We start from the raw sequence: 12,679 nt of genomic DNA, 5'->3' as shown, positions 1-12,679 counted from the left end.
GACAGCTTCTTTACAGCTCGTAAGATTTGGTACGTTCAGTCCAAGCTCAGTCGATTTTTAATATCATTCATTCACCAATCTCTCAGAATGTCTTCGATTTAGTCTTTAAATTTCAGTCCAAGTTTTTATTCATATAATTAAAAATCTTAATTTTGTGAAAGGCTAGAAACTTCTATCATCGTAAATTTATGCAAGTGGCCAAACTCTTTTTTTTAACACACAAAAATTAACAAAAAATAATAATCGGAACACACCAATCAATCTGATTGATTGGTTTTGTCAATCAGTTGGGTTTGGTTACAAAAACAGCTGTTGATTTGTAAATATAGCGATTTAGCGAATAGTTTTGTATTTATAAAATAACATAAATATAACAACATAAAAGTATATTCAATGTGTGGAATACTATTTGAACTGCTTTACAATGGACGGAGTATACTACATGTAAGGCTTTTCCATTATATTTTAAATGAATATACCTAACCTTTTTCTTGTCATGATAATATTTTTTTTATTTTATTTTCAGGATGAGAAAGTGTTACAAAGAATAAAAAACAGAGGTCCCGATTGCAGTCATGTGGTTGAGCTGGATATTGGTAGTAGTGTTAAGGCTACGTTTTGTGGAGCTGTGTTGTGGATGCAGGGGCCACATGTTACTCCACAGCCGGTTCAAAATGATCGGGGAATTCTTCTGTACAATGGTGACATCTTCGACGAAACTTGGGACAGAAGTGTTAGTGATACACAGGAAATAATGCTGAGATTAAGCACCAGAAAGGTTAATAAAAGTTACTTTATTATTTAGTATAAAAACAAAAATCCAGATACTTTATAACATGCAATTTAACTAGTTGTCTTGTGTCATGGAAACTATACCAGCAAGATGTCTAGCGTGGGTTATATTATGAATAACCACAACAATAACAGGTTTTATTATTTAATCCACAGGATGACCTCCAAATTGTAAAGGAACTAAAAACATTCAAGGGTCCATTTAGTATCATTTATTACAATAAAGTTGATAACAATTTATTCTTCACAAGAGATAGAATTGGCCGAAACACACTGTTGTTCCACAAAGATGCAGACTCAATTTTAATTAGCAGTGTTTTAGGTAAATAGGTAATGGGATTTACATTGAATATTGATAATTTACAAATTATTGGAATGTTAAATCTTATGTACTTTTTAAAGGTAGGCAATACAAATGTGTAGAAATACCAGCAACACACATTCAAGTTTTGAATTTGGAAACTAAACAAATGACTCTTCATCCATGGGTGGATGGGGGCAAAGTTGAAGAGTTTGCAGTAGAAGACTGGCTGGAAAAGCTACAGAAACAGTCAAGTCTACCTGATGAGGAAGTTGTATTTGAACTTAAGGAGCTAGAAACTCTAGAAGATACAGTAAGTTTAAAGAAATATTACTCCTTTAAATACCTATCAACTTATAAAGGCTTTACTATATCTATATACAAACATCCATGAAATGCAGACAGATACATACAGTTCTCAATATAATTAAACTACCCATATAATTATATTTCAGGATGGCATAATAAACTACATAGAAAATATTGTTCAAGAGACAAAATGTACTGTAAAAATTATGCAAAATCTTTTAGAGCAGGATCACATAAAGAAAACTGTCTCCAATATTATAGAGTTACTAGAGAAAAGTGTGAAAATTCGCCTGAACACACAACCTAACAAATGTAAACATTGTTTACACGAACAAAACCCCTGTACTCACTGTACTATTGGAGTACTATTTTCTGGAGGTCTAGACTGCACTATATTGGCTTTCTTAGCAGACAAATATGTGCATAAGGACCAAAGTATAGAACTTCTAAATGTTGCCTTTAAAAAAGAAGAGAATGGAACTTATGATGTGCCAGATAGATTGACTGGAAGACAGTCCTTTGAAGAACTGAAGAAATTATGCCCTGGAAGGTAATTTTGCAGGTGTCTATTATTTACCAATAACACAAATTAATGACTTCTTTTCGTTGCCGTAGTGAAAACAGCGTAAACAGCTTTTTGGAAAATCACATTCTTACGTGATAGACTTCTTTCAATTCATTTCAATCCAGATAAAATTTGAGACCACATTTTTTCACCTAGATTGCAATTAGCGCGTCAATTGGGAACAAAAATCACATCTGAATGTAATGTTTCAACAAGGAGCTTATGTGGTTTTCACTATAAGGCTATGTTATGTAATATTTTTTTTATTTCCAGGAAATGGGTATTCAGAGAAATCAATGTACCGAAAGAAGAACTAGAAGGATACCAAAAGTCCATTATAGCAGATCTTCTTTATCCAAGGCAAACTATTCTGGATGAGTCCCTCGGATCTGCACTGTGGTTTGCTGCTCGAGGCCAGGATGGTGATTATACTTGTCCTTGCAGGGTACTTTAACTTTTTCATAAATAAAAGCGCTTTTATTTCTCTAAATTGCTTTTTCTTTATTGTTTTTGACATAAAAAAACATTATAACATTACAATCATTAGTTATGTACTCTATTGTATTTCTGTTCCAACAAGTTAATAAATGATTATAAAACTATTCTTGCGCTGTTTACAAGCGACTTTTTAGGTACATTTATAATGAATTCAATACAACATTTCCTTCAGGTACCTTAGTAAAATAAGTAAATAAATTAGCTAAACAAAATTTGTTCAAGTTTTAACAAGTTAACAAGGAATGTTCTTTTCCAGGTGTTATTACTAGGGTCTGGGGCAGACGAGTTATTTGGAGGGTATCTAAGACACAGAAATGCGTATAAACGTCATGGTTGGCAAGGCCTTAACAAGGAGTTGCATTGGGATTGGAAGAGGATATCATTCAGGAATCTTGCTAGGGATAGCAGAGTCATCTGCGACCATAGCAGACAGCCTCGAATGCCATATTTAGACGAGGATTTTTCGAATTTCGTGTTAAATCTGAAGCCTTGGCTCAAGTTAGTTCTTTTTGGTTTTACTTTGTATACTAAATTTATTTTTATGAATATTTAGTCTTACCTAAATCTTGGCTTTAGTAGATTTTTTCTCTCTTCTGGCTTCCGTGGTTTGAATGATTGCAAGTTTACTTGCTTCTGCTTTTAACCATAAACAATTTGTCTTTCAGGTGCTTTCCAGTTGAATCTTTGGGACCAGGAATAGGAGACAAATTAATGCTGAGACTTGTAGCATTCAGTATAGGATTGTCAGATGTTGTGACATTCCCCAAAAGAGCTCTGCAGTTTGGGTCAAGGATAGCCAACAAGAAAGAAAAGAGTAGTGACTTATCTAAGCTATTTATAGATGTAAAATTAAAAGACTAGATATAATATAATTTGTACTATAAAATTGAACAACCTTTGTTTTAGTATTCAACAACATAACAAGAGCTCACTACTATATCCCAATGGGGTAGTCAGAGGTACATCCATAACAAAATGAGATAAGTACCCACACCTCACTAAGCTTTCTGTTAGACCAAAATTATATTGCGGTCTATAATGGTTGAGCAAACTGTGTTAGTGAAATTTGCACTTAAGATACATGTAATAACTCATTGATGCAAAACAACACCGCACTTTTTAAAGTTAAACATCTGAATCTTGTGTTTTATAATGTTTTTTTAGGCCGCTATATGAAGTTTGTTTTTTACAATGACTTTTTAGGTTACTGTGTGAAGTGTGTGTTTTATAATGCTTTTTTAAGCCACTATGTGAAGTATAAGCCTTTTCACACAGCCTACATTTGTAAGGTCTTATACCAGAGTGTGTACGTATATGACTGCACAAATCACCAGATCTTTTAAACCTTTTGCCACAAGTTGAACACTCATAATTCTTTTTATCACTATGTATCTTCATATGCCTAATTAAATCTTGCCTCTTAGTTGATGATCGGCCACAAACCTCACAGATAAAAGGTTTTATTCCCAAGTGAGATCTCATATGAACTACCTTTGAATATGATCTAGTAAATTGTTTTGGACAAAATTTACATTGAAATAATTTAGTCTCTCTATGTGATAACAAATGTCTTCTTAATTCTATTTTAGTACTGAACATATTTCCACATAATTCACATTGTAACGAATTTTGGTTTATTTCATTCTCAATAAGTTTATGTAAAGAACTTTTTTCAACTAAGGTGCATACTTTACTGTCATAAACATTCAACTGATCTTTCGAGTTATCGAATGAGAAACATTCATTATTATCTATACCATCCTTGTGACCTATACCATTCTTATTACCTAAACCATCCTTAATACCTATACCATGCTCACCACATATTATACCATGCTCATCTGCTATACCATCCTCACCACATATACCATCCTCACCACCTATACCATCCTTACCACATATACCATCCTCACCACATATACCATCCTCACCACATATACCATCCTCATCACATATACCATCCTCACCACATACACCATCCTCATCAGCTATACCATCCACATCACCTATACCATCCTCATCACCTATACCATTCTTATCAATATTACATGAGAATTCAATGTTTAATTCATTCTTATAATCAAAGTCTAATTTAAAAGAGTGCATCATTGTTCGAAGCTCTAGATCTACTTCTAAACATTTCTGTTTGAAACTGTAAAACATTTTTATCTTTCTTTTACACTTTTTACAGATCATGGTAGGCAGTCCGTCTTCTGCATATGTCTGTAAAAAAATCAGTTTTTAGTTAGCTTTTATACTGGAGTGCGTCATTATAGTGCGTGTAATTTACATGAAACTTACCTTCAAGTCTATACCAATGCATAGGGTAGTTTTTAAAAGGAGTTTGGGGATGGGCAGCGGTGCTAGCCCGCTGAATCCCTCTTTGCTTTTTAGATATACTTTGTCTCGTTCAATAGGGTACGTTCCAATCACAACACAAAATTTTATATCCAAAACGTTTATTGCACCTCTCACAGTCCACCATTAAATTTAACTACTGAACTAAGTACTCAATCAATTATTCATCCACCGTAAATAACGCACAAACTTAGTGAGATGCTTCTTACAATTCTCAAACGCGAGCTCTAGTTCTGGTGTCCAGGGTACTGGCTTTGCACCTTTAAGTTTAGAGCTGGCCAACACGTTGATGAGCGGTGCTTGTAGTTCTGCGGCATTAGGAAGGAAACGGCGGTAAAAGTTTACCATGCCTAGAAACCTGCGCAGGCCTTGTACCGTTTTAGGCAAGGGGTACTGTCGCAGAGCTTCAACTCTTCCGGGCGGAGGCCGTGTGCCGTCTTTAGAGATGTTATAGCCTAGGAATGTGACTTCGTTAGCGGCGAAAACACATTTAGACGCGTTCACTATTACGCCGTATTCGGCGAGACGGTGAAAAAGTATACGCAGATGTTCGGCGTGTTCTTCAGCGTTTCGAGAAGACACCAAAATATCGTCAACATATGGATAGCAAAATTCGAGTCCCCTTACAACCTCGTCTATGAAACGCTGGAACGTTTGTCCAGCATTCCGCAGGCCGAAAGTCATAAAGGGGAATTCGAAGAGGCCAAAAGGAGTTGTAATGGCCGTCTTGCAGATGTCCTCTTTGTTGACGGGTATTTGTTGGTAGGCCTTAACGAGATCAATCGTGCTGAAGACAGTCTTGCCGGCGAGATGTTGTGAAAAATCGGCGATGTGTCGGACAGGATAGCGATCAGGTACCGTTCTTGCGTTAAGGGCTCTGTAGTCCCCGCATGGACGCCAGCCATCTTCTCCCTTGCGTGCCATGTGTAATGGTGAAGCCCAGGGACTGTCCGAAGGTCGCGCTGTGCCAGATCTAACCATTTCCTCAAATTCCTTCTTCGCCGCAGAGAACTTCTGAGGGGCGAGGCGCCGAGGTCGACAGGAAACAGGTGGGCCATCAGTCGTCACAATGTGGTGCACTGTGGAGTGCCTGATGACACGTGGTAGGCCTGGTGGGCGAGTGAGGTCAGGGTGTTCAGAGAGCAGTTTAGAGAAGATGGTGTTCTCTGTTGCTACAGACCTCACGCTTACTTGGTTGACTTGGGCGACGCTAGCTGGTGCTGAGAGGCTGGTGGCGCCGTCCAGGAGCCTTTTGTTGTGGCAGTCTGGCAACAAGTTATAATATGCCAGAAAATCCGATCCTATTATAGGAGTACTTACGTCGGCCACTACAAAATGCCAACGGAACTCCCGGCGCAGACCAAGGTTTAGGCAGAGAGCGATGGTGCCGTAGGTCTTGATAGAGCTGCCGTTTGCGGCGCTGAGTTCGTAGTCTGTGGCAGATGAGCGGCCTTTGACAAGGCGGCGCGGAAAACAGCAAAGATCCGATCCAGTGTCGATCAAAAATCGGCATTTGGAGTCGGCATCGGTAACAAACAAGCGGCGGCCGGGATTAGGACAATCAGTTGCCACCTCTACTGACTGCCTGTCGCGTTTCCCTTATCGGTCTTCCACTCACAAGGGCTGATGCACTTACTAGCTTTGGGGCCGAACCTTCTATGGTACCAGCACAGGCGGCGACCACTAGAAGACGACCGGGAGCGGTTACTTCTGTCCTGAGAAGTCGGTCTTGACCGTGATCGTGCAGCCGCGGAGGTAAGGGCATCAACCTTCTGAGTTAACTGGTCGATGCATCGCATGATTTTCTCTACGTCGAACGCAGGAGCGCTAGCAGCGTGTACGGCAGGCATGGGGTGACTTACCTCAAGGATGTTGTCTGCAATCTCTGCAATTTTATCTACAGGTAAGTCCTTCTGCGCGGCGAGTATCACTTGTATATTGTTAGGCAAGCGTCGCATCCACAGCTCCCGTATTATGCCATCATCAGAAACGGTTTTGCCAGCCAAAGAACGCAAGTCACGGAGGAACTGCGAAGGTTTGCGATCACCTAGTTGCTCCTCGCTGAGTAGTTGCCTGACACGCTGTTCCCTCGAACACGACAACCGCTTAATTAATTCTGTTTTAAGAAAATTGTACCTGTCCTCTTTAGGCGGGTTAACGATGATGTCCTCCACCACGTCAGATACCCTAGAGTCCAAAATAGCAAGTACATGGCTGTACTTGGTCCTGTCCTGCGTGATACCGGCGACGTCGAACTGTGCCTCTGCCTGGCCAAACCATACACTAGGCTTGTTTACCCAGAATGGTGGAAGTTTGACAGAGACAGCTGCAGTGACTTGTGCCTGTGATGTGGATGGGCCTTGTAATTGTGCCAGCTGCTTTTGCAGCTCCACAAGCTGCTCCTTCAACTCGTCCTGCGATGCCATAGTCAGGAGAAAAATACACAAGACAAAAGGGTAATATAAAAAGAGAGAGAAAAGGAAACCAGGGAAAATAAACCACACACACACAGAGAGAGAGAGACAACAAACCAACACCGATAATAAAATAAAAAATATAAAAATGTAAAAGGAAACTGACTCTGCTGCAGTCACACACACTATATATGATTAATAAAAATAAGCACAAATAATAGTTAAAATAAGACCATAACCATACCAAACAAAATTCAAATGAGCAATTAAATTCAATTAACTTAAGTAGTTGTTACAATGAATTCAATTAAGGTAAGTATGAAATTCTAGCAGTTTAAATGATTAGAGAGAATTTGAAACTATAACAATGTTTATAAGATGTAAAATGAAATGTAAGTTGTATACAGTGAATCTATTTTTAGAAATGTAAACAGTTTTGCTAGCTTCAATGTTTTGTTATTGTATTATGAGGCCCTTAGAATACCAATGAGACAACTGAAGTCTTAGGTACCTTTTAAGATGTTCACTTATAAGTACTTAATTAAAATTATTATAGCAAAATGTAACACACAAGGTTTATCTTAGTTACCTGGATAGTAAATTAATATTTTTAAAAGGTATTACATGCACAAACCTGTATCACAACACTTAATAGATAGCTAATTAATAATAAGGAATGTAGTAGGTTAAATGTTTATGTTTTAGATCGGCGTAGAAATTAGTTGTAGTTAGAATAGTATATAGTCCAAGTGGTTGTAGTTTTAGTTATTGTAGATAGTTAGGTAATTCACTCCACATGCAGGTATCCTTCTTCCAGGAGTCCTCAGTACTTCTCAGCTATGTGTAACTTGCTGCAGGCAAAAACATACATGCTATCCACCACCAAATTGAAGTCCACTGCCAGGTAAGTAGGTATGTACTTTCAGTAAGACACCACAGCCCTGATGCGGTAGATATTTTCGCAGGTAGGTAGGTATCGCTTAGTTTCAGATGCAGTAGATGAGTACTGGATGGAGATCGTGTGCACTGATCGTCTTTGAAGTACGGGAAACGGAGTATTTACGGTCGGCAAGGGTAGATAGGATGTCTTCGCATCTGATCAGTCTCGCGGTGCTTGAATGGGTATAGTTCTTCAAGGACAGTGTCGAATCAGCCTCGCGTCGATGACTTTGAGTACGTAAGCCGCCTGGCGACTGCTCGCGGAGAAATTTGAGACTTGCCTTGAGCCGAAGAGTAGGTTATTGTGTATGTAGAACGTCGTCTGGGGTCACCAATTTGGGGATGGGCAGCGGTGCTAGCCCGCTGAATCCCTCTTTGCTTTTTAGATATACTTTCACCCGTATTCTCAGATGTCACTCAAGATTTCCTCCACTCGACTCAACCTCGGTTGAGGATTTTTGGTATTCATAGTTGACATTTACGTCCTCGACTTATGGTTCTTCCTCACTGGAGGTGAGTAAAAATTGAGGAATGAACTGTCAAATGTAAGGTACCTCGTGACCAACCTTAAGGACTACTCAACGCTTGAAATCCGTGCGAACGCTTGTTGTGACGATACTTTTTATATTACAAACTTCGATTTTTGTTATTAAAATGAGTGATAGTGACTTATATAGTGACTTTGAAGAGTTTATGGATTATGTTTATGATAATCCTTACGATTATCCGGCGCGGAAATATATCAGAGACGCTCAAAACCCTTTGGAATGTTACGACGAAGAACAATTTCAAAAACGCTTTCGATTTAGGAAAGATACCGTTGTTCATATGATATTGCCACTGATTGGATTGCAATCAAATGTAACCAACAAAGGGTTACCTTTACCACCCATATTGCAACTACTCATAGCGTTAAGATTTTATGCTACAGGAAACTTCCAGGTAAGTTAGCCATTCAAGCATTTATATAATTACTTATCTACAGTTATAAAAAATATTTACCAAACTATTTCTGTTTCAACAGATTGTTTGCGGAGACCTGCATAAGATCAGTCAGCCAGTTGTATCTAAAATCGTGGCTAAGCTATCGAAAATATTAGCAATGAAAGTAGTTGAGTTTATCAAGTTCCCTGGAGCACACGAGAGAGCCAACGTGAAGAGAGCATTTTACCAACGTGCTCAATTCCCAGGGGTAATCGGGTGCATTGACTGCACTCACGTACCAATTAAAAATCCGAGTCGGGAAAATGGAGAACTTTTCAGAAATAGAAAAGGTGAGTTCTCTATAAATGTACAACTAATATGCGGGCCACAAATGTTGATTTACGACATTGTGGCGAGGTGGCCAGGATCTGCCCATGATTCCCGCATATTCAGCAACAGCCGTTGTAGTATGCGCTTTGAAGAAGGGGATTTAGTAGGTGCTGGCATACTTTTAGGGGACAGTGGATATGCACAGTCATCTTACACGTATACTCCCGTGCTAAATCCACAAACACCAGATCAGGAGTGCTACAACAGATCCCATATCAGTACTAGAAATATTATAGAAAGGCTGAATGGTGTCCTGAAAAGAAGATTTGCTTGTTTAAGCAGGAAGCTTCAGAACAAAATAAAAAATGTCCCTAACATCATCGTGGCATGTGCTGTATTGCACAATATCAGTGTTAACACTAACCAAGAAATGCCAGAACCCTTGAGGTCAAGGATAGACCCACCAACACCTGTTCCAGACAATGAACGAGGTAGTATTATAAGAGCTAGTTTTATCGCAAGACATTTTAGTTAAGTATAATTTTGTTATGTTAGTTATGTTTCCTCAGCAAAAAGAACGCCTTTTGTACCACTTGCTTCTTGTATTTAAATAATAAAGAGTTACTGTATTGTATTATGTACTAGTTTAGTTTCTATCTAGATGTTAGATATGTATTAAATACCTATAATATTATGTTATAATTCATATAGAAAAAGTTCTTAGAAATATTCTTTAAGATTCCATTATTTGTATCATAGTTAAAATTAGTTATTGCTCCAAATACAAGGGATATGCTCAATAAAAAAAATGTAATAAAAACTATCAATTTATTTCTTTCTTTCCCTAGAAAGATGCAGCTCTGCTAGCTCTCGCTTAGCCCGGCTGCATAGCAGCAACTCCTGCGCACTTTCCTTTTCAAGGCGAGCTTTATGATATGTCTCCTCAGCTGCCTTTACGAGCCACTCCCGCTCTGCTATCCTCAATTTATGTAGCTCCTCCTCCCTGTCCACTATCACCTGATATCTATCCTTTCGCAAGGTGAACTCCTGATTAATTACATGAGCCCGAATGTTCTTTGAAGCTGAAACGTAACAAGAAGATATGTTAAAACGCACGAAAGTTCACAGGCTTAATAAACACAGTTACTTATAATAGAAATATTTTTTAACCGATTCTTTTTACTATGAAGTGAATACGTTTAACTGGCTAATATAAAAAAAGGTCACCACAAGTGCTGACAGATGGCCATCACATTCACAGATGTGAATGTAAACAAAAGATAAGAAAGCTGTAAAAACTTTTGTGGACGGAGTTGGGTCGCGCAAGATCAGCATGGGGTTTCTAGGAATTTGTTACCCAAAATACATTAGAAATTATTTTAGTTACTTATAAAGCAGATTTTGTTCAACAATATTGCTATAATAAGAATACCTTGAGTTTGAGAAGGTGCTCCATAATCATGTTCTCTCAATCCAGTTGATGGTCGACGAGGTAGCTCTACTTGTGCCACAGGAACAGACTCTACAAATAAAAAATTCCAAATATGTTACTTAAATAAGGTTACATAAGTGTTCATTAAACACACCTCTTTCTTAAAATCTTTAAAATCTTCACACTGGTTTAGATTACTTGTAATAATAATCAAGCCTATAGTTTTGTTTAAATGTACTAGATAATCAACTTAAGAAAATATCTAAGAAAATACCTTGAATTAGAGAAGGTGGGTCATAATCGGAGAGACGAGACCCGGCTGATGGACGATATTGATTATCCATTATTTCAATATCAACTTCCACAGGAATAGCTTCTGCAAAAAAGGCAAAACATAATGTATTCTGCAAAAAAAAAATATGTTGTTTATTGTGTTAGAAATGGCAAAAAATATAGCTTAACTATTATACTTTGTATTTGGGATGGTCCTTCGCCAGGTGAGGTATTAGCGGGTGCTGCAGGGGCTGCAGGTGCAGGGAGATCGGGTACTGGGGCTAACATGTTGTGGTCCAACACCATATCTGGAATGAAAATGTTATCAATTGCTATAATTTTTACTTGCAAGAGCCACTCGGTGAAATTCTATTAACTTTCAACTGAACATAGAAAAGAAATATCAATAAAAACTATTTAGTAAGTGGAATAAGGTATGTATGTATATCCTGATAACTCACCACTATCACTATCAAACACGCCTTGTAGCTCTATATTTGTGGCATCCAAAAGAGCAGCATCAATAGCCTCCTGGGAGCCTTGAGAGGTACTAGCTGCATACAACCCACCTCCGGTCCTCATGCGTTCCCTTCCAAATTCAAATGAAAAAAAGAGAAGCTTAAAAATAACATTACTTACAGCATTGCACTGTGTTTTGTAACAATAGTAAATAATTAAATATTTACTTTTAAGAAAGTATATGATATTTTACCTTTTTTCTTGTGCTAGAAATTGTTTTCTTCTGGTTTTTAAATTGTCCCAACATTTTTTTAATTGTGCCTCTGTTCGCTAAAAGAAATCAAAGGTTTGTTTGTAAGTTTAATCAAAATCAGGAATGATATTAATATTATGTGCTACATTTAGGTACTTACTTTACTATTGGTCTCAATGGAGTTAAATTCTTGTGTAAGGCGTACCCAAGCCATTTTTTTTACATTTGCATTTCCAGCCCCAATAGTTGCAACAGAATTTAATTTATATTTCAAAACTAATTCCTGCAGACACACTTTTTCGTGTTCAGTAAAAGTTTGTCTTGTTGATCCGCTCGACATTTTGACTTGATAAACACTTTTACAAATCTAATAAACACTTTCACACTCCACAAAGTAGTTTGGGACGGATGATAACTTGCTCAGTGCAAAGTAGTCTGAAATTTGTGTTTGAAATAAACAAAGCCGGTACCGCGAAATCAACTGTCAAAGTCGATTTGACAATTTGTTTGACGTTTAAATGTTCCCATAAACTACAAACGTGACCACAGCCAACAGAATTCTATCATGCTGCCAACAAAATAATACGAAAACAATGACGTCATACCTCCACTCTTCCTCGCTGGAGGAAACCTCCGTTAAGGTTGAGGTGTCAACTAAGAATACCGATTTCAAGGAGATTTTGAGAATCCCTTAAGGTGGCCTTGGCTGAGGACCGAGTGAAGGCAGTTTTGAGTAAACATCTTAGAATACGGGTGTTTGTCTCGTTCAATAGGGTACGTTCCAATCACAACACAAAATTTTATATCCAAAACGTTTATTGCACCTCTCACA

The 12,679-nt window shown here is 38.0% G+C and overlaps 4 protein-coding genes across 4 annotated transcripts; 2 read left to right on the top strand and 2 right to left on the bottom strand.

The window, feature by feature from the left end:
- Nucleotides 1-297: 297 nt before the first annotated feature.
- Nucleotides 298-3,353, top strand: LOC126368798 (asparagine synthetase domain-containing protein CG17486). The gene is made up of 8 exons (XM_050012956.1): nucleotides 298-444; nucleotides 527-778; nucleotides 949-1,114; nucleotides 1,195-1,406; nucleotides 1,549-1,952; nucleotides 2,241-2,412; nucleotides 2,722-2,963; nucleotides 3,131-3,353. Exons 1-8 carry the CDS (start codon nucleotides 394-396, stop codon nucleotides 3,324-3,326), a joined length of 1,695 nt encoding a protein of 564 aa, XP_049868913.1. The 5' UTR covers nucleotides 298-393; the 3' UTR covers nucleotides 3,327-3,353.
- Nucleotides 3,354-3,757: 404 nt separating this feature from the next.
- Nucleotides 3,758-7,249, bottom strand: LOC126366993 (uncharacterized). The gene is made up of 4 exons (XM_050010339.1): nucleotides 6,442-7,249; nucleotides 5,033-6,256; nucleotides 4,298-4,489; nucleotides 3,758-3,810 (listed from the first exon to the last, which is right to left on the bottom strand). Exons 1-4 carry the CDS (start codon nucleotides 7,247-7,249, stop codon nucleotides 3,758-3,760), a joined length of 2,277 nt encoding a protein of 758 aa, XP_049866296.1.
- Nucleotides 7,250-8,569: 1,320 nt separating this feature from the next.
- LOC126368805 (putative nuclease HARBI1) lies at nucleotides 8,570-10,168 on the top strand. The gene is made up of 2 exons (XM_050012968.1): nucleotides 8,570-9,118; nucleotides 9,201-10,168. The coding sequence occupies exons 1-2, from the start codon at nucleotides 8,831-8,833 to the stop codon at nucleotides 9,963-9,965; spliced, it is 1,053 nt and encodes a 350-aa protein (XP_049868925.1). The 5' UTR covers nucleotides 8,570-8,830; the 3' UTR covers nucleotides 9,966-10,168.
- A 76-nt stretch (nucleotides 10,169-10,244) lies between these two features.
- LOC126368816 (uncharacterized) lies at nucleotides 10,245-12,605 on the bottom strand. Its single transcript, XM_050012978.1, has 7 exons — nucleotides 12,008-12,605; nucleotides 11,848-11,924; nucleotides 11,597-11,724; nucleotides 11,333-11,443; nucleotides 11,137-11,238; nucleotides 10,863-10,952; nucleotides 10,245-10,512 (listed from the first exon to the last, which is right to left on the bottom strand). The coding sequence occupies exons 1-7, from the start codon at nucleotides 12,185-12,187 to the stop codon at nucleotides 10,259-10,261; spliced, it is 942 nt and encodes a 313-aa protein (XP_049868935.1). The 5' UTR covers nucleotides 12,188-12,605; the 3' UTR covers nucleotides 10,245-10,258.
- Nucleotides 12,606-12,679: the final 74 nt, after the last annotated feature.

This window comes from Pectinophora gossypiella, chromosome 1, assembly GCF_024362695.1.
Source record: "Pectinophora gossypiella chromosome 1, ilPecGoss1.1, whole genome shotgun sequence".
In the NCBI taxonomy this organism is placed as follows: domain Eukaryota; kingdom Metazoa; phylum Arthropoda; class Insecta; order Lepidoptera; family Gelechiidae; genus Pectinophora; species Pectinophora gossypiella.
This window is presented reverse-complemented; position numbering and strand designations above follow the sequence as displayed.